General features: G+C 42.1%; 1 protein-coding gene across 2 annotated transcripts in view; it reads right to left on the bottom strand.

Annotated features, from left to right (window-relative positions):
* Positions 1-15,294: 15,294 nt before the first annotated feature.
* hace1 (HECT domain and ankyrin repeat containing E3 ubiquitin protein ligase 1) overlaps positions 15,295-21,696 on the bottom strand; it is a 93,134-nt gene continuing 86,732 nt past the window's right edge. For both annotated transcript variants that reach the window (XM_067984952.1, XM_067984953.1), the window contains exons 23-24: positions 20,809-20,922; positions 15,295-16,225 (exon numbers count right to left, since the gene is read on the bottom strand). In XM_067984952.1, the coding sequence (XP_067841053.1) occupies positions 16,123-16,225; positions 20,809-20,922 (217 nt within the window). In that variant the 3' untranslated portion in view covers positions 15,295-16,122. The remainder of the gene's footprint in view (positions 16,226-20,808; positions 20,923-21,696) is intronic.

The raw sequence follows: 21,696 nt of genomic DNA on the forward strand, positions 1-21,696 counted from the left end.
ACCGCTGCAGTCCGTGTGGTGAAGGTTCTCCCACAGTGCTGTTAGGAAGGAAGTTCCAGGATTTTGACCCAGCGATGATGAAGGAACGGCGATATATTTCCAAGTCGGGATGGTGTGTGACTTGGAGGGGAACGTGCAGGTGGTGTTGTTCCCATGTGCCTGCTGCTCTTAAACTTCTAGGTGGTAGAGCTCGCAGGTTTGGGAGGTGCTGTCAAAGAAGTCTTGGCGAGTTGCTGCAGTGCATCCTGTGGATGGTACACACTGCAGCCACGGTGCGCCGGTGGTGAAGGGAGTGAATGTTTAGGGTGGTGGATGGCGTGCCAATCAAGTGGGCTGCTTTGTCTTGGATGGTGTCGAGCTTCTTGAGTGTTGTCGGAGCTGCACTCATCCAGGCAAGTGGAGAGTGCTCCCCGAAGCTTACCACCCCTGACTTGTGCCTTGTAGATGGTGGTAAGCTTCGGGGAGTCAGGAGACGAGTCACTCACCACAGAATACCCAGCCTCTGACCTGCTCTTGTGGCCACAGTATTTATATGGCTGGTCCAATTAAGTTTCTAGTCAATGGTGACCCTCAGGATATTGATGGTGTGGGATTCGACGATGGTAATGTCGTTGAATGTCAAGGGGAGGTGGTTAGATTCTCTCTTGTTGGAGATGGTCATTGCCTGGCACTTGTCTGGCACAAATGTTACACTTGCCACTTATCAGCCCAAGTCTGGATGTTATCCAGGTCTTGCTGCATGCGGGCACGGACTGCTTCATTATTTGAGGGGTTGCGAATGGAACTGAACACTGTGCAATCATCAGCAAACATCCCCATTTCTGATCTTATGATGGAAGAAAGGTCATTGATGAAGCAGCTGAAGATGGTTGGGCCAAGGACACTGTCCTGAGGAACTCCTGCAGCAATGTCCTGGGGCTGACATGATTGGCCTCCAACAACCACTACCATCTTCCTTTGTGCTAGGTATGACTCCAGCCACTGGAGAGTTTTCCCCCTGATTCCCATTCAATTTTACAAGGGCTCCTTGGTGCCACACTCGGCCAAATGCTGCCTTGATGTCAAGGGCAGTCACTCTCACCTCACCTCTGGAATTCAGCTCTTTTGTCCATGTTTGGACCAAGGCTGTAATGAGGTCTGGAGCCGAGTGGTCCTGGCGGAACCCAAACTGAGCATTGGTGAGCAGGTTATTGGTGAGTAAGTGCCACATGGTAGCACCGTCGACGACACCTTCCATCACTTTGCTGATGATTGAGAGTAGACTGATGGGGCGGTAATTGGCCAGATTGGATTTGTCCTGCTTTTTGTGGACAGGACATACCTGGGCAATTTTCCACATTGTCAGGTAGATGCCAGTTTTGCAGCTGTACTGGAACAATTTGGCTAGAGGCGCAGCTAGTTCTGGAGCACAAGTCTTCAGCATTACAGCCGGGATGTTGTCGGGGCCCATAGCCTTTGCTGTATCCAGTGCACTCAGCTGTTTCTTGATATCATGTGGAGTGAATCAAATTTTCTGAAGACTGACTTCTGTGATGGTGGGGATATCGGGCAGAGGCCGAGATGGATCACCTACTCAGCACTTCTGGCTGAAGATGGTTGCAAACGCTTCAGCCTTGTCTTTTGCACTCACGTGCTGGACTCCACCATCATTGAGGATGGGGATGTTTACAGAGCTTCCTCCTCCCATTAGTTGTTTAATTGTCCACCACCATTCACGACTGGATGTGGCAGGACTGCAGAGCTTTGATCTGATCCGTTGGTTGTGGAATCGCTTAGCTCTGTCCATAGCATGTTGCTTCCGCTGTTTAGCATGCATGTAGTCCTGTGTTGTAGCTTCACCAGGTTGGCACCTCATTTTTAGGTACGCCTGGTGCTGCTCCTGGCATGCTCTTCTACACTCCTCATTGAACCAGATTGATCCCCTGGCTTGTTGGTAATGGTAGAGTGAGGAATATGCCGGGCCATGAGGTTACAGATTTTGAACAATTTTAACCTGTGGCCCATGTTCTAGTATGGTGACATACCACGCAGTAGTTCTCTGCATTTACGTAATTTGTACTGTTTAATGTCTTATATACTGCTATCAGGTCCCTATCTCAGGTCAGGCTAAAGAGCTTCAGTTTCTCCAGTCTTTCCTTGTAATTCAATCCTCTTGGAATCAGCCTAATGGCTTGAACATTTGGTTTGATCTCAAGTACTGAATATAGTACTCAAGATGTAATCTGACCAGGGCACAGTATTTTCATTTGATATCCTCCAATTTATCTTCCACTGAGCTAATAATATAATTCAGCATTCTATTCACAGTGCTTTGACATAGTGGGGCTGAAAATGGTAGTGCACTGTAGGAGAGTCTAGAATTAGGGCAGATAGTCTCAGGATTAGGGGTCAGCCATTTAAGGCTGAGATGAGGAGGAATTTCTTCACTCAAAAGGTTTTGAATCTTTGGAATTCTCTACCACAGAGGGCTGTGGATGCTCAGTCGTTGAGTATATTCAAGACTGAGATGGATAGGTTTTTGTACTCTAGAAGAATCAAGGGATATGGGGATTGGGCCGGAAAGTGGAGTTGAGGTCGAAGATCAGCCATGATGTTATTGAATGGCAGAACAGGCTCGACAGTCGTATGGCCTACTCCTGCTCCTATTTCTTATGTTCTTACCACCCATTTCCCACTCTCGTTATGGTAGTTGCCATTTTCATTGGAGCTTGTTTCAGGCGAGAGCCAATTGTAATCTGCTAATCAGGGTCCTATGATGAACGTAAGATACCGACGCAATTTTGGGTTACCAATGGGTGGACTGAGCACCGCCATGTTCCACCCATTGATACCGGGCGTAAAGCGGCCTAATCAACTCAACCAGCTAAAGGGACCACTGAGATAAGTCAAAAAACAGGTAAGTTTTCTTTGAAAGATTTTTGTGGGGTCAGGAGGAGAGCACTGGTACAGTGCTTGAAACCTTGCCGACAAGTAACCAAATGAGGCCCGGCTCTCGCAGCCAGGACTTTGGTGGACGGCATGAACGCTCCTCCCACCGCCAGCCCAAAGTGAAAATCTACCCCATTAAGTGCTGAATCTGTCAACCTCAGATCCCTTTCAAAATTGTCTCAAACTGTTTCTACACCATCCATAGTGTACTTATGAAACTCATTTTTTCTTTCCAACGTACAGTACCTTGTATTTGTTTGTATTCAATTTTATCTGCCATTGTTCTGCCCGTTCTGTTTCTTCTTACTACTGCCGAAGAAAGCCTGACCACCTGACTCTTAATCTGCCATCTCCAGTTAGTAGGGGGAAGAAATGAAGATAGTCACTACTGAATCCAAACACGAGTGGCCATGCTTTATACAGTGGCAGTACGAGCTGACACTGTTACTGGAAAGCTGGGATTTTAAGACACTGGAAAAAGAATTTGAGAAAACAGAACATCAATTTGTTACTAATTCACACAGCGTTCATGCATGCAAAACCTGCTGAGAAGTTATCCAAATTGTAACTAGAAAACAAGTCTGTAAAATGAGTCACTTTACACTAACAGTGCGAACTTATTGTTCGAAACTGAAGGAGGAATATTGGCTGTTCTTTTCCTGCCGTGCCCATTGGTACACTTTATAAGCTGCTGTCATTTTTTTTTGTCTCCGTATAGAGTCCCAGAGCTGTATATCCAGACCAGCTCCGTGACTGACTTATAATAGTGGTGATCTTATCTGGCAAGGAACTACCTCTTGAGCATAATTCTTCCTTGCTCAAGGGATTTTCAAAGTGGAAGCCAATTACATTTGGAAAGAAGGAAGAAGCAGCTCACAGGAGATAATGAGATGTATTAACATATTTTTCACTCTTGCAATAATCTCCATTAAATCTTAATTAAAAAGCATCATTTTATTTAAAACAAAATTAGCAGAATACACAATGAGGAGCAGTGCAAAATCCAGCTTCCTTCATCACTCATAAGTTACCAGCCCTTTCTCATTCTTCAAATAAACCGAGTATGCCAGTGCTCCCCATAATGCAATCTCTATTTACATAATCACCGAGTGATCGTTGCCAAAGTAAAATGTATCCATTTAGGCATTTTTTTCTATATTGAAAATATCTATATAAAATTGTTCTAGCTTACCATTAACATTACCTTAGTGTTTACTGAGAAGTGGAATACCATAATTATACAAGTAATAGGTTAGGAATATCAATGTTAAACCTGTTCTGTATGATCTTTATCAGACAAGTGCCAGGCAGTGACCATCTCCAACAAGAGAGAGTCTAACCACCTCCCCTTGACATTCAACAGCAGAATCCCACACCATCAACATCCTGGAGATCACCATTGACCAGAAACTTAACTGGACCAGCCATATAAATACTGTGGCTACAAGAGCAGGCGAGTGACTCACCTCCTGACTCCCCAAAGCCTTTCCACCATCTACAAGGTACAAGTCAGGAGTGTGATGGAATACTCTCCACTTGCCTGCATGAGTGCAGCTCCAACAACACTCAAGAAGCTCGAGACCATCCAGGACAAAGTAGCCCACTTGATTGGCACCCCATCCACCACCCTAAACATTCACTCCCTTCACCACCGGCGCACTGTGGCTGCAGTGTGTACCATCCACAGGATGCACTGCAACAACTCACCAAGGCTTCTTCGACAGCACCTCCCAAACCCCCGACCTCTACCATCTAGAAGGACAAGGGCAGCAGGTACTAGGAACAACAACACCTGCACATTCCCCTCCAAGTCACACACCATCCTAACTTGGAAATATATCGACGATCCTTCATCGTCGCTGGGTCAAAATCCTGGAACTCCCTTCCTAACAGCACTGTGGGAGAACCTTCACCTCACGGATTGCAGCGGTTCAAGAAGGCGACTCACCACCACCTTCTCAAGGGCAATTAGGGATGGGCAATAAATGCCGACCTTGTCGGCGATGCCCACATCCCATGAACGAATAAAAAAAAATGTGTTTTGTCAAAGGAGATTAAATACCTTTCAAAAGTAGGAAAATGGCACTGGCAATAGTGTTCATTTAATAAACTGTTACCCTCTATTAATGAAGGCCATTGCTTGTTCTTTGAGGTAAACTGCAGAAAGATAATATTGAACCAATTATAGCCGTGTGAAACAAAGTGGGTGAGTATTTCATTCACATTTCATTCCTGTACACAAGAAAACTCTTTCTGATCAGACTCGTCTTTCTGAAGCATGATGATAATTTACTTCAGATAACAGTATGCAAACATTGTCAAGAGAGTTACAACAAAAATCATTGTCCCAAAACACCTCAAAGCATGTGGAGTGTGGAATATTGATTGGGTTAATGCCTGTGGTAAAGAATAGTGACAAATAGTGCTTGACTCTGACAATCCTGTAGTTGCATCTCCTGCCAAAGAGGGGTACTGAGAGTAATATGGCCCAGACAATTAGCACATCTAGATCATCAAATTTAGTTTATCATTAGTCAGAAACGGAAACTTGCCAAGCTGGTTTTTAAGAACTTATTATATCATACATTGAGAGAATGTGATTGTCAGCCGAATGTTGTTGTATCATACTGCAGTTACCCAATATTGGACTAGAATGTCAATCCACCTTTTCAAATATTTCCACTACAGCAGACCTTTTGAATTACATAGCCATTGGGTAACAAGGTGGTTAGACATGTCAAGGCCGATTTTAACTACAGGCAGAGAATGGGCAGGCAGAGAGCGGAGCAGCCCACACCCTCCCGTTCTTGCTGGCATAAGGCTTGAGATGTTTTGAGGTCTGGCCTCATTACATTCCGCTGGTGAGCTGCAGGTGCCAAGCAGGCCCAAGAAGAAGCATGCCTGCTGCTCCTGGCCTCACCAAAAAGAAAACTGTAACATTTCCTGGGCCATTCTGTGCGTGGCCTCCTGCGGTCTCTTTGAAGAACGCTGGTTAGGCTGCTCACCACCCAGTACAAATGCGCAGAACGTGCCCATTTGTACCTCAAAATTGCAATCAAGGTCCTATTTACATCATAGGGCTCTGATTTACGAGTCACAAGTGGCCACCTGAAAAAGGCGGTAGCTCTGGCCGCCCATCTCAGGACCCTACCCAAGATGGCAGTGGTCTAGAGCAGCATTGTAAATGTAGCAGTAAGTGACCCAAGACTATTTTTGGGCCACTACTGCCCCATTTACATTGAGTGGAGGGAGTTGAAATCGTCTCTATACAGTTCTCCCAGATCAGGCATGCATAGTTGCTAGTGGAAAAGGAAATTGGGGTTGTATTCTCTAGAGTTTCGAAGGTTAAGGGGTGATCGGATCGAAGTTTATAAGATATTAAGGGGAACAAATAGGGTGGATAGAGAGAAACTATTTCCACTGGTTGGGGATTTTTGGAGTAGGGGGCACAGTCTAAAAATTAGAGCCAGACCTTTCACGAGTGAGATTAGAAAACATTTCTACACACAAAGTGTGGTAGAAGTTTGGAACTCTCTTCCGCAAACGGCAATTGATACTAGCTCAATTGCTAAATTTAAATCTGAGATAGATAGCTTTTTGGCAACCAAAGATATTAAGGGATATGGGCCAAAGGCAGGTAAATGGAGTTAGATCACAGATCAGCCATGATCTTATCAAATGGCGGAGCAGGCACGAGGGGCTGAATGGCCTACTCCTGTTCCTATGTTCCTGTGTTCCTAGTTAATGCAGAGCCATGGAATAAATAACTGCAAAGCTTACAGCCTCACTGTCATTCCTTTATTAACATATTTTATAATGATAAAATTACTGGATAAGAGACATTACAAAGGCCAGAAGAATATGGGAGGGGGGGGAGAGCAGAGGGTAAGACGCTCTTCAGCATGGAAGTAATTTTAATGTTGATCGATCCCCATGCAGGAAATGGCAACTGAGGTGCTATTTAATCAATCCAATTATTTAGCATACATTTTCTATTGTTAAAACCAAACTGAAAAACACTCTAAGCAAAATAGCTGGGAAATGTTTACAAATTGAATATCATGCACCAACTGCGCACGCATTTATTTATGTTTAAAATTATGCATATGACTTTCAGTTTAGACTCAATACAAATTCTAGTGAAATTCTCAGACTTCAAACATTGTAGCACACCAGCCCAATGAACCATCCAGACAAACAGACCTATTCAATATCATTGAATTTATATGGCTAGAAGGAGTAGTGTCCAGATTTGCAAATCATAAAATAGGAGGCATAGTAAATATTTCTGAAAAACAAAGGAAGTTCCAAGGGGATATTGATAAGATGGTGGAATGGGCAAAAGAGTGGCAGTGGTTGAGTGATCTAGAACAAGATATAAAATTAAATGTGAGAGACTCAGGACAGAGAGCAGGAGAAACATTTTTACGCAGAGGGTTGTGAAACTGTGGAATGCACTAGTGATTGAAGCAGAGTCCATAACAACATTTAAAAATAGATTAGATAGGTGGTTGAAGGACTGGGAGATAAAGGGTCATGGGAACAAGGCAGGCATGTGGAATTAGGACTACTGGTCGTGTGGAGGATAAACACCAAAAGCACAGAATGGTTGGGCCAAATGGTCTGTTTCCATATTGTAATTTCTGTGTAATTCTTTAATTGGAAGCAGACTACGATCAATTAAAGGAACTAAAAAATCTCAAACAAAAAAAACTGAGATTGAATAAAGAAATTAAGACAAATGCTTTGTTTAATAGCTTCACTAGGATTGCAACTCATTCTAAGGTATTCCTGGCGCTGCTCCTGACATGCCCTTCCATATTTCACATTGAATCAGGGTTAGTCTCTAGGCTTGATGGTGATGAAGGAGTGAAGGTTATACTGGGCCATGAGGTTACAGATAGTGGCATTATATAATTCTGCTGCTGATGATGGCCCATAGATCGTCATAGTTGTCCAGTTGTGGGCTGCTAGATCTGTCTTTAATCTGTCCCATTTAGCACAGTAGTAGTCTCACTCTACACGATAGAGGATGGTAGAGACAAAACATCTTTTCTGTACAAAGACTTTGAAGTGGTCACTTCTTCCAGTGCTGTTGCGGACAGACATATCTGCGACAGATAGATTTCCTTCGCCCATGTTTCACCTGAAGCGGAGATGTCAATGTTGAGGACTCCCAGGGCCACTCCCACCTGATCGTATATCACTGTGCCCCCCCACGTCTGGTGGGTCTATCCAGGACATAACCACGATGGTGATGGAGGAACCCGAGATAGTGGCTGATAGATATGATTCTATGAGTACAATTATGTCAGTCTATTGCTTGACTAAACTGTGGGACAGCTCTCCCAACTTGGGCATCAGTCCCCTGATGTTTGTGAGGAGGACTTTGCAGGGTTGACTGGGTTGAGATATGACATCAAGTCATTGCTGATAGGTCTGTCTGATTTCCCTCTTGTTATGCCACCTTAGGCAAAGAAACTAAGCAAAACATATTCCTATCCTGTAAATTTTGTGATTTTATTTTTCATAAACTCATATGTTAACACAATTAGTAGCTCTCGCAAAGCACTGCTTAGAGGTAGTGCAGGGCCTGGCGTGTGGTTCCTGATATTTACTGGGGTCCCGCTGCAGCCAAACACCATAGTGGTTCATCCATCATTATAATAGGGCAGATTTAAAGAAGCAATGGCACATGACTGACAACTTAAAAAAATTATACACCATACTAATGCTGTGGATTTGTAGTATTTGCTTAAGATTTGTTTATTCTCTCCTTGTTCTCAGTTATAAGATTATGAACTATCTCTCTCTTTAGTTCTTAGTTCCTTTGGCTTAACAGGGAGGTTTTGCCCATCATTGAATCTCCAATGACTAGGACTTTGAACAATAGGTAATTCATCATGCTCCAAACCTGACCAAAATCTCTGAGCTCAGCATTGCAGCACATCATAAAAATCCCCCTCAGCAAAACTAAACAAAACACATCCCAAAGAACATTGTCAGAACAGAGTTTTTATTCAATGAGTTAAGAAGGAACATGCATTTATAGAGCACTTTTCAAACTCTCAGTACACAGCCAATAAATAACTTTAGAAGTAAAGTTACTGTTCTTAAGTAGGTAACATGGAATGCCAATTTGCACACAGCAAGGTCCCACAAGCAGCAAATGAGATAAATGACCAGATCATTTGTTTTGGTGGTGGGTGTTGGGGGAGTGCTGCCTGGGCCAGCTGGATTTTTTTTAAAAATAACACACTTTCAGCTAACACATTGGTGGTGAAATTCAATTCCAGCGAGGGCGTTAGCAGATCGGCATGCATTATAAACCCTGCTCGATTTCCCTTTCCATTGACGTCAAATTGGGTGGAGTGTATAACGGGCGGCCAATCCACCATTGCCTGTTTTGCACCTGCGGCAAAGTTGCACCTCATCGCCATTGTTGCTGAAAATTTCCCACTGGAACCAAACCAGCACCAAGAATAGATGAAGCTGTGGGTGAATTTAAACCAGTAAGCTCAGGGGATGGGATGGAGAAACTGACTTTAAAAGGAAACTGTACTAAAAATGTTTAGGAAACTTAGAAGTTAATAAAGGCACTTGACCAATATGGTCTATAAGTCTAGAACACCGAGTGAGGGTACTAACTATTATTAAAATATGGAATTGACCACTGAAGCCAAGTCAATTTAAGATAGAATTAGAATAAAAAATATTAAAGGCTACAGGGAAGTGAGCAGGAAAATGGAATTAAATAGTTCCAACGAGGAGCTTGCTCAGGCATGATGAGCTGAATGACTCTTCAATGCTTACCTTTGTGAATCTATTACAGTTAATACTGCTGCTCAGATTGGAATTGGAACATAGGAATTGTTGGATCAAAAAAGACCAAGGTCCATCTAGTTTGCTTAGGCTAGCTTCATTAAGTAATAGTTTTATGAATAAAATATGCATTTTTAAACAGTTCGAAAAAAAATAAGAAACATACTAATCTGGCTGTATTTCTTCTGCATTTGTTATTTTGACTTATTTATTTCTCAACAATATTCTACATTAATTTTTGCTTATTTTTCATTTGACCAACAAATCTGCCTGCTTTTCTGTGTTAATTTCTAACTTACGGATGCATGCATGTGAAATAGCCGCTTAAAAAGTTCTAATGGCTGTTGTTCAGTCAACAGGCTCGATGAAGATCAAACTTATGTTTCTCAGGCCAAAATTAAGAAGCCCAAAGCAGATTATTGGATCTTATTGCGTGGAATACAAAACAGTTGACACAATTACTCAATGCCTTTGCTTTTGTCAATTGTAAACAATTTTACAACACCAAGTTATAGTCCAGCAATTTTATTTTAAATTCACAAGCTTTCGGAGATTTTCTCCTTCCTCAGGCAAATGCTTTTGTCAACTTAGGAACAGTGAACTCAACATCCATATAGTGGAATGAACATTTCCTTTCAGACTAGGCAGGGCATCTGGAAGCAGTAAGGAATAATGGTGCACGACTTCCCAAACCAAATGAAATGTACGCAGTAACTTCTCAAGTAGATGAAGTACCATGCAACAGGCACTCAGTAGCTGGTGAAAAGAAGTATGTTTGGGAGACTACGCAGTCAGCACATCAAGCTGTTAATGGTCTCGCGTATAGTCCCACAGTTAGACTACATAGATGGTAACTACCATCAGTCACAAAGATTATGGGGGTGATTTTAGGGGTCAATTGCGGGTGCGTTGGGGGCAGGGAGGCTCCAAAAATCACGGAAATCCCATTCGGGTTTGGAAGCCGGCTCCAACCCTGTGACTGCAGCAGAGGTAGTGGCAGGTTGCTCATGTTCATGCCTTAATTGCTTAGATGCTTTGGGCCTACGCCCTCTGGGTTTTGGAGCCTGTGAGGGCCCTTCCAAAGGCTGCTCCACCTGCACAGGGGCAGACTCGGCCACCTGGACAGGAGGCAGCATTGCAGGTACTGGTTGAGAGGGGGGCAACGGGTGTGACATGGGGGCGCTTTGAGTGGCGTCTCCACTTCCATGTCCCCTTTCGTCATCTTCCTGGACTGGTCTTCCAATCCAGTGCCAGATGACGTCTCACTCTCTCTCTTTCTCACCACCCCCCCCCACCTCGCGTTGCCACTCCTGACAGCAGCCAGCCTGTCAATCAGGCTGGCTGTCGGGCACGAAATCCGGAGAAGCCATTAATTATAATCAATCAATATACAATCGCGTCGGAAACAGTAAGTTTTGCTCATGCGGGTTTGCTACGTGCACCATCACCATCCCCTTCCCCCCCACCACCACCACCACCAACCTGCCACCGTGGCAAAATCAACCCCCATAAGTCAAGTTTTTGCTGACTGCCATCTTAAACAGGCACCAATACAGTAGTCGCTTGAAGTAACAGGTGTCAGGAACTAGAATGAAGCTCCACCAGAAATTAGGCACATCTAGGGCTGGACTCTGGTGATCCTCACTGCTTGACCTGTATTTCGCTCCTCCCACTCCTGCTTGCTTCTCCTTCCCCGCCCCACTGTACATAAACAGCAGTGGGGGAAGCAAGGCTGTGGCCACTGGTGGATTTCCCTCCTGTCTGTCAGTGTTACTATCACTTCCCAGGGCTGCAATGATGATGGTTACAGTACACCCCAGGAAACGGGCGTAACGGCTCCGAGGTATACCCATGGAGGACAGAACCGTGTAGTAACCTCCTCTTTCCCACCCACAACACCTAGCTGCTGAAGGCCCTGGTCGTGGCCAAGGCCTTCAGTGGAACATCAATTCTAATCTTTGGGTGCTTCTGACCCTTTAAGGTCTCTCACCACATCTGGTGCTGCAGAAGAGAACGTTGAAATGTTTTCAGGATTGTTATAAGAACATTAGAGATAGAAGCAGGAGTAGGCCATTTGGCCCTTCGAGCCTGCTCCGCCATTCAATGAGATCATGACGGATCTGATTCTGACCTCAACTCCACTTTCCCACCTGTTCCCCATATCCTTTGACTCCCTTGCTGATCAAAAATTTGTCTAACTCAGCCTCAAATATATTCAACTACTCAGCCTCCACCGCTCTTTTGGGCAAAGAATTCCAAAGGTTCACAACCCTCAGAAGAAATTTCTCCTCATCTCCGTCTTAAATAGGCAACCCCTTATTCTGAGACGATGCCCCCTTGTTCTAGATTCCCCTATGACGGGAAACATCCTCTCAGCATTTACCCTGTCTCAGAATCTTATATGTTTCAATAAGATGTCCTCTCATTCTTCTAAACTCCAGTGGGTACAGGCCCAACCTGTTCAATCTTTCCTCATAAGAAAACCCTTCCATACCCAGAATCAACCTAGTGAACCTTCTCTGAACTGCCTCCAATGCAAGTATATCCTTCCTTAAATAAGGGGACCAAAATTATATGCAGTACTCTAGGTGTGGTCTCACCAGCACCTTGTACAGTTGTAGCAATACTTCCCTGCTTTTATACTCCATCCCCCTTAAAATAAAGGCCAATATTCCATTTGCCTTCCCAAATACCTGCTGCACCTGTATGCTAACTTTGTGTGATTTATGTACGAGGACACCCAAATCCCTCTGGACCGCAGCATTCTGTAGTCTTTCTCTATTTACATATTTTGCTTTTTTATTCTTCCTACCAAAGTGGATAACTTCACATTTTCCCAAAATATACTCCATCTGCCAAATTTTTGCTCACTCGCTTAAACTATCTATATCCCTTTGCAGACACTTTGTGCCCTCCTCACAACTTACTTTTCCACCTATCTTTGTATCATCAGCAAATTTGGCCACAGTACACTCGCTTCCTTCATCCAAGTCACTGATATATATTGTAAATAGTTGAGGCCCCAGCAGTGATCCCTGCAGCACCCCACTAGTTACAGATTGCCATCCTAAAAATGACCCCTTTATCCTGGCTCTGTTTTCTGTTAGCCAATCCTCTATCCATGCTAATACATTACCAACACCATGAGCTCTTACCTTATGCAGTAACCTTTTATGTGGCACCTTATCGAATGCCTTTTCAAAATCCAAATACACATCTACTGGTTCCCCTTTATCCACCCTGCTTGTTACTTCCTCAAAGAACTCTAATAAATTTGTCAAACACGATTTCCCTTTCATAATACCATGTTGACTCTCCTTGATTTGATTTTGAGTCTCTAAATGTCCTGCTACTACTTCCTTAATATTCGCTTCTAGCATTTTCCCAGTGACAGATGTTAGGCTAATTGGCCTACAGTGACCTTTCTGTCTTCCTCCTCTCTTGAATAGGGGAGTTACATTTGCGGTTTTCCAGTCCACTGGGACCTTTCCAGAATCTAGTGAATTTTGGAAGATTACAACCAATGCATCCACTCTCTGTAGCCGCTTCTTTTAAGACCCTAGGATGCAAGCCATCAGGTCCAGGGGACTTGGCAAACTAATGGGTATACAGGCTGACTAGTACTTTTTCTCTAGTTATAGTGATTGTTTTTAGATCCTCCCTCCCCTTGCCCTTTGATTATCTACTATTGTTGGTATGCTTTTAGTGTCTTCTACTGTGAAGACAGATACAAAATATCTGTTCAATGCCTCTGCCATTTCCTTGTTTTCCATTATTATTTCCCCAGTCTCATGGGCTAAGGAACCTATATTCTTTAGCTACTCTTCCTTTTTATATACTTGTAAAAGCTCTTACTGTCTGTTTTTATATTTCTTGCTAGTTTACTCTCACAATCAGGCCAGGACCTACTGGTAGGGCGTTGGGGAGAGTTATAGAACAAAGAGATCTGGGAGTACAGGTTCATAGCTCCTTGAAAGTGGAGTCACAGGTGGATAGGGTGGTGAAGAAGGCATTCAGCATGCTTGGTTTCATTGGTCAGAACAATGAATACAGGAGTTGGGATCTCTTGTTGAAGTTGTACAAGACATTAGTAAGGCCACACTTGGAATACTGTGTACAGTTCTGGTCACCCTATTATAGAAAGGATATTATTAAACTAGAAAGAGTGCAGAAAAGATTTACTAGGATGCTACCAGGACTTGATGGTTTGACTTATAGGGAGAGGTAGGATAGACAGACTTTTTTCCCTGGAGAGTAGGAGGTTTAGGGGTGATCTTATGGAAGTCTATAAAATAATGAGGGGCATAGATAAGGTAGATAGTCAAAATCTTTTCCCAAAGGTAGGGGAGTCTATAACGTGGGGGCATAGATTTAAGGTGAGAGGGGAGAGATACAAAAGGGTCCAGAGGGGCAATTTTTTCACTCAAAGGGTGGTGAGTGTCTGGAACGAGCTGCCAGAGGCAGTAATAGAGGCGGGTACAATTTTGTCTTTTAAAAAGCATTTGGACAGTTACATGGGTAAGATGGGTACAGAGGGATATGGGCCAAGTGCAGGCAATTGGGACTAGCTTAGTGGTATAAACTGGGCGACATGGACATGTTGGGCCGAAGGGCCTGTTTCCATGTTGTAAACTTCTATGATTCTAATCTATTTCTCACTATTATTTTTTTAGTCCTCCTTTGCTGGTTTCTAAAGTTATCTTGGGAAGCAGTTGTTGGATCATGTGATATTTGAATTAGACGAGACAGAGAAACTAAGGTATGGCCGCATATGATTAACACTTGTGGTTTAACAATGTCTTTTCTGGAAAGAGTCTATGACACATATGGTGAATTATGGAGATTAGGAACATAGGAACAGGAGTAGGCCGTTCAGTCCCTCGAGTCTGTTCCGCCATTCAATTCGATCATGGCTGATCTGTATCTCAACTCCATCTACCCGCCTTGGTTCTGTAACCCTTAATACCCTTGCCTAACAAAAATCTATCAATTTCAGTTTTGTATTACACAAAATACATACAACACAGTTACCGTGGTGGGTTTTGGCAGTATAATGTCACCAATTGTTAATTACTAGTTGCCATCCCTATTTCACCACATTTTTATTGGTAAAGTGCATTCATTACCCGAGTTTTCTTAATACAATCCTAGGTTACGGACCCTTCAATCATTGTCCCAGCTCAACTGGTGAATAGGCTACACAATCTTGCAGGACTGTTGTAAATTCACAAAAAGTTTCTAAAAGCAATTTGCATTTATACAGTGCCTTTAACAAAGAATGCCTCAGGGGGCTACTCAAATAGGCATACAGAAAATAGACAGCTAGCTTGGTAGGAAGAAATTAGGTGGGGTATATGAAGGCTAAAAAGGTGCGTTTGGAGAAGGATTATAAAAGATGGAGAAGCAAAATTGTTTCGGGAAGGACTCTGAGTAGGAGCTACTCAATTGAAGGCTCCAAGACTAGAAACTAATATACTGCAGGCTGTCACTGTAGTATTATCCCTTTTACACTAAGTGTAAAAGAATGGAATTTATATACGATGGTAAATTTTTCAGTAAGAAATTTAATAGCTTTTTTAAAAAAAGACATGCATAACAGGGAGATACATAAGCAGCTGCATCATACTCTACAAATACAAATATACAGGACTTCAAGCAATATATACAGTGCATAATTTTCACAATATACAAATACTTTCATAAGACACTATAATCGTTTTAAACTAGCTAAGAACATTGCTTTGCAGAAATTCTGCAAAATAATTTGGCTGATGGGACAGTTTAACAAATATATTCTGCCATCTCTACTGACAATGCCCACCATCTCAATATGCCATGTTAAATTATGTAGTCTGAGTAATAAACTAAACATTTACATCGTCACAAAAAATATAAAATGTCTATTCCCTATCTTACAAAAAAAATAAAATGAAATTGGCTTTGGAAACCCACTGGTTTCCTCTCTTCCCCCCATCCCACCGTAAATACATAAAGCTTGGCAATAGAACTTACTTACTCCAGCCACTGATTCAAGCGTACTGAGAGTACACCTGCGTATGCTGCATTTCAGATTTCAGAATACCATGTTTTGACATCATGCAGCAATTTGCAAATTCCTATACTTTGTCATGAGTACGTGATTAGTTGTACCAAAACATAACAATCTTTTTAAAAAATGTAAATCCTTAAAGTACACACATAAGCATAGTGCTTGATAAGAGCATTCAGTGTATGCCATGCATATACAGATGTGCTACAACACAGAAATGTGCATATGGATCTGGAGACAGTGCTTAAAAATCAGAAGCATTATTAAACACAGTTGAGGAGTGAAGCTCTCTTCAGGAGCCGCTTTCAAGTTTTCAGACGTATTTATGCCATGGTGTATCCATAGCTGCCACAGTGCAATGCCACAAGAATTCGATCTTTCAGGTTCTCCTTGCTGGGGTATTCTGGCAATTTTAACATGTTGATGCTGGAAAACATTTTTTGAAATAAGTATGCATTGTTATAAGCAATATTACATTCATCTGTATCTATACAAGACTTTCAGAACTTCTTTTTAAAAAGAATTTACACTCATTAACCTACATAAATGTAACATTTTACAAAGTAAGCTTGTGAATTTATGAAATATACAGATGAAATAACCCGATATCCTGTGAGATCTTGTGTCAGAGTCCTAGTCATACTAGAATCATAGAATGATACAGCACAGAAGGAAGCCATTCGGTCCATCGTGCTTGCTCTTTAAAAGAGCAATCCGATTAGTCTCACTCCCCTGCTCTTTCCCCATAACCCTGCAAATTGTTCCTTTTCAAGTATATATCCAATTCTCCTTTGAAAGTTATTATTGAATCTGCTTCCACCACCCTTTCAGACAGTGCATACAAGATCATTACAACTATAACACATTTCAGTGAAGGGAACCACAACATGAAATGAGCCAGCCACTATTAGTTATTTAAAAATTCACTATTCTCCAATTATATAAAATAATTTTTAAAACAGGAAAGGGCAATTAAGCCCAATATCCCCATGTGTTTTTGATTGATCTCAAACATTTTTACTGACCAGGTCCCTCTACAGAAACAAGTTTAATAGTTGCTTCTTAAAGCCATTTATACCACCCACTTCAAAGCTCTTCTCTGGTAACTTACTCCACGTCAATTACGTTTTGTACAAGAAGTTTCTGCCTGACTTCCCACCAGTACCATTCTTATTATGCTCCTCTACACCCTCTTCAATGTACGTAGATCCTTTCTGTAGTGTGGTCACCAGAATTAAACACTGTATTCTGTGTTTATGACTAGTCCCTTTTCAAGCCTTAGCATAATTGCAGTAAACTTGTACTCTATTTGCTTTTTAATTGCTTCACCACATTGTCTGAACACTGAATGCAACATGTTTACTATTATTCCCAGGTTCCTTTCTAAGTCTCAATACTTGTTACACATTTTTTGCCCAATGGGCCATACTTCACCAATATTAAAATTCATTTGCCATTTGTCTGTCTAACTGCACCACTGATCTAAATCCTTCTGCAAATCTTTAACTGAGTCTTTGGTCTCTTCTGATGAGCTTCTCATTTAGCATCCAAGTAATTTATGTAAAATATTCATGTGTCCTCCAGTATTTGGACTCTCTGAGTGAGCAAGGTGCCTTGATCAACATGGTCAATTTGCTTTAGGATCCTTAACATATTGTTTATAAATACTAAGCAGTTGTCAGTGAATTATGATTACAATCCAATCACTGGGCTCAAATGACATCAAAAAGGACTCGATTGCCGTAGCATTTTGGAATGCCCCAACATTTTTGGTACCTTCACTGAAGATTAAACATAGATTTACATGACAACTCAGTCTATAATTGCAATGAATGTAACTCAAGTAAAGACCAATAGTCCTTAAAAAGGTTACTTTGAGAGAAGGGGAAAAAATCCATAAAAACCAATTAGTCAAAAACTGTCAAAGATTTGACATGTATGACCAATTCCTGTATCTGAAATAAGTTAAATTCCTGTTAAAACAGGAATGAAATCAGTACTGGGGCAGGTATTGAATGCTCTCATTGCTACCCCAGTGTGTGCTTTATGCATGACAAAAAGTTCTAACTCAGGCAACAATGTTAAAACTGTGGCTAAAACATAGCTGCCTTTTACCTTCACAAGATTCTCAAAATCATAACTGTGTTTGTGCCATCAAGGCAAGGGGCTAAGTGGAAACTAGGCAATCCCTCAAAAGGGGTAATGGAAATTGAAGGGTAAGTCAACCCAGGCCACAAGATTGATGTTGCTACTAACAGGTGGTCGCAAAGCTGCATTGGCAGAATTATGTAAGTAGGCCACTTGCCTGCTCACTGAGGAATTAATAACAACTCGCATTTATATAGTGCCTTTAACATAGTAAAACATCCCAAGTGCTTCACAGGAGCATTATCAAACAAAACTTGATACCGAGCCACATAAGGAGGTATTAGGACAGGTGACCAAAAGCTTGGTCAAAGAGGTAGGTTTTAAGGAGCATCTTAAAAGGAGGAAAGAGAGGTAGAGAGACAGAGCAGATTAGGGAGGTAATTCCAGAGCTTAGGACCTTGGCCGTTGAAGGCACTGCCGCCAACGGTGGAGTGATTAAAATCGGGGATGCGCAAGAGGCAACAATAGGAGGAGCGCAGAGATCTGAGGGTTGTAAGGCTGAAGATTACAGAGAAAGGGAGGGGTGAGGCCATGGAGGGATTTGAAAACAAGGATGAGACTTTTAAAATTGAGGCATTCCTAGACTGGGAGGCAATGTAGGTCAGCGAGCACAGGGGTGATGGGAGAACGGGACTTGGTGCAAGTTAGGATACAGGCAGCAGAGTTTTGGATGAGCTCAAGTTTATGGAGGGTGGTAGATGGGAGGCCAGCCAGGAGAGCATTGGAATAGTTGAGTCTAGAGGTAACAAAGGCATGGATGAAGATTTCAGCAGCAAATGAGCTGAGGTGGGGCGGAGGTGAAAGTAGGCGGTCTTGATGATGGAGCAGATGTGTGATCGGAAGCTCATCTCAGGGTCAAATAAGGCGCCACAGTTGCGAACAGTCTGATTCAGCATCAGACAGTGGCGAGGGAGAGGGATGGAATCGGCGGCTAGGGAACAGAATTTGCGGTGGGGACCAAAGACAATGGCTTTGGTCTTCCCAATATTTAGTTGGAGGAAATTTTTCCTGTCAGACAAGCATTGTGACAAATGAGAGGCAGTGGAGGGGTCAAGGGAGGTGTATGTGAAGTAGAGCCGGGTGTCGTCCCTGTACACGTGGAATCTGGTGTTGTGCTTTCGGATGATGTCGCCAAGGGGCAGCATGTAGATGAGAAATGGGAGGGGGCCAAGGATAGATCCTTGGGTAGGGGGGGGGGGGCTCCAGAGTCAATGGTGCAGGAGTGGGAAGAGAAGCCATTGCAGGTGATTCTCTGGCTACAACTGGATAGATAAGAATGGAACCAGGCGAGCGCAGTCCCACCCAGCTGGATGACAGAGGAGAGGCGTTGGAGGAGGATGGTGTGGTCAAAGGCTGCACGATAGATGAGGAGAAATAGTTTACCACGGTCACAGTCACAAAGTCATTTGTGACTTTGATTAAGGCCGTTTCAGTGTTGTTGCAGGGGCGAAAACCTGATTGGAGGGATTCAAACATGGAGTTGTGGGAAAGATGGGCACAGATTTGGGAGGCCACATCACGTTCAAGGACTTGAGTGGAAAGGGAGGTTGGAGGTGGGGTGTAGTTTGCAAGGACAGAGGGGTCACGGATGGGTTTTTTGAGGAGTGGGGTGATGACGGCAGATCACAGAATACACCTTTAAAGACTGGAAAGTAAGGACTGGGTAATTTTCAATCTTCACACTGCTGGCGGATAGTGCACAGAAATTTGGGTCAAACTACACACAATGTTCTGACCATTATTTTATTTAGTTGGAAAATTGTGTACGGCACTCATCAAATTTACAACATGTGCAAATAATGGAGGCTCCTTGCCGCTAGTGCAAAGTTAGAAAATTATCCCTAAAATCCTCTTGGTAAATATACTGATGCTATGGTTTGATTGGACACATATTTAGATTAGAACACAGATCAGATGATGTACAAGTAAGAACATCTTAGCAGCTTTATGTTTTTTTTTTAAAAAGAATAAAAAGTTATTTTTGTTGGAAGATTTTTTAAAAATCCATTCTTATTCTGCACCCCCTCCCATGAAGGCAATGACATCTCTGATGTGCAGTTCCAATCGTGCCCTCTGATTATCTCACCCAAGTGGCCGTTATTTACATGCAAGTTGGGGAGGTGCCTGAAGTTCTCTGAAACATCTCAGAGAAAGGCCACAACTCCAACTCTTAAACTGGTAAGAACTGAATACAAAGTGTGATCATAACATCACTGTACCTTGAACTTAAATAAACCTCAGGACTTACATGTCATGCATATTGTTAATCAGGTTTGCAGCTGATATTCAAATATTCTACAAATACCATAAATATAAATAATTTCTGCACATTCCTTCTTTCTGTTATCCATATATTTGTCAAAGTAAATTACTGCAAACTATTTTAGCCACGTGACAGCCCACATGACCAATAAATATTATTACATTACTCAAAATATATATTAATATTAAAAAGGTGATAAGATTGCCAGCTAAATGTAAATACAATTGAATATTTTATTCGTTTGATGAAATTTGGCTGATAGGTTGAAGAAATTTTATTGAAGAGATTTCTGCCTTGGAACAGCAGAATGTCACAGGATTTTGAACACTTTCAATGCTGTATTCCATTACTTTCTGCAATGCTAATCTACCACATATGTATTCACTCTGCTGTCTGCATTTCTCTTCCTTTCATAGTATTTAATAGCCTGAAATCTCATGAAAGATAACACATTTTATGAAACTGCACGAGTGCAAACTACAGTGCGTAAGACATTTCTAAAGCTGATAAATAGGAAATGAAATTAAAGAAAGGCTTTAATATGAATTATATAAGTACGTGCTCACTGTATCTCGTCTTGCATATGAACTGTACATACCAAGTACTGGATGTTGGTAAGAGGTTTGAAGTGTATGGTACTGCAGCTACCGTGAACTTCTGCAACCCACTGCCACCCATGAGATATGCAAAGCCACCATGAGGGACTCTGGAACTAGAAAACACACAAATGTGGAAGTTAAAGAACAAAATTTTCAATAAACAAATGAACACTACCAGAGCAATCTCATTGGCGATTAGACAAGTGTACTTCAAAATGAAATAAAAATGTTGCTCCTTTAGTTTAGTGCATCACTCTCATTACCCTCATCACCAGTGAATAGGGACACTGGTTGCCACTGTCCTTTCAATTCCCAGAAACAGGTTCAAAGTCAGTAGTAACAGGTAGGACAATGGCCCTGTCACTAATAGAAATGTTAAGGACACAGTGAAAAGGAGCTTTGAATTTATACAATGATCCTCATATTTCAGAATCTACCTTCTGCAGTGAAAGCTTCAATAACAAACTGGGCTATTAGTAATGTTAATCAGAATAATTCTCTATACTCAGCATCTGACATCTACAATTTGTATATAGATTTTCAATAAAGTTGCTTAAACCTTTTTTCAATAAATAAGGCCAAAATTTGTTCTGTTTTTTTTTTAAATTAGGACTTTTTTTTCCTCCTTAGTAAATCAGGAGACGTCATCACCAAAGGACCTATGTATTCAACCTAACAGTAGTGGTATAAGTGGACTCCACCATTCTTCATTTCTCATGCTATTGTGTACCAAATCTTTTCCAGTTTACACAACTGGAGAAACAACCTCAGTAAGAACCATATACAGAGGCACAGAAGAACCATAGAAGTTTACAGCACACAAGGAGGCCATTCAGCACCTCATGTCTACGCTAGCTCTTTGCTAGAACAATCCAAAATTAATCCCA

The sequence above is a fragment of the Heptranchias perlo genome, chromosome 5, assembly GCF_035084215.1.
Source record: "Heptranchias perlo isolate sHepPer1 chromosome 5, sHepPer1.hap1, whole genome shotgun sequence".
Taxonomy (NCBI): domain Eukaryota; kingdom Metazoa; phylum Chordata; class Chondrichthyes; order Hexanchiformes; family Hexanchidae; genus Heptranchias; species Heptranchias perlo.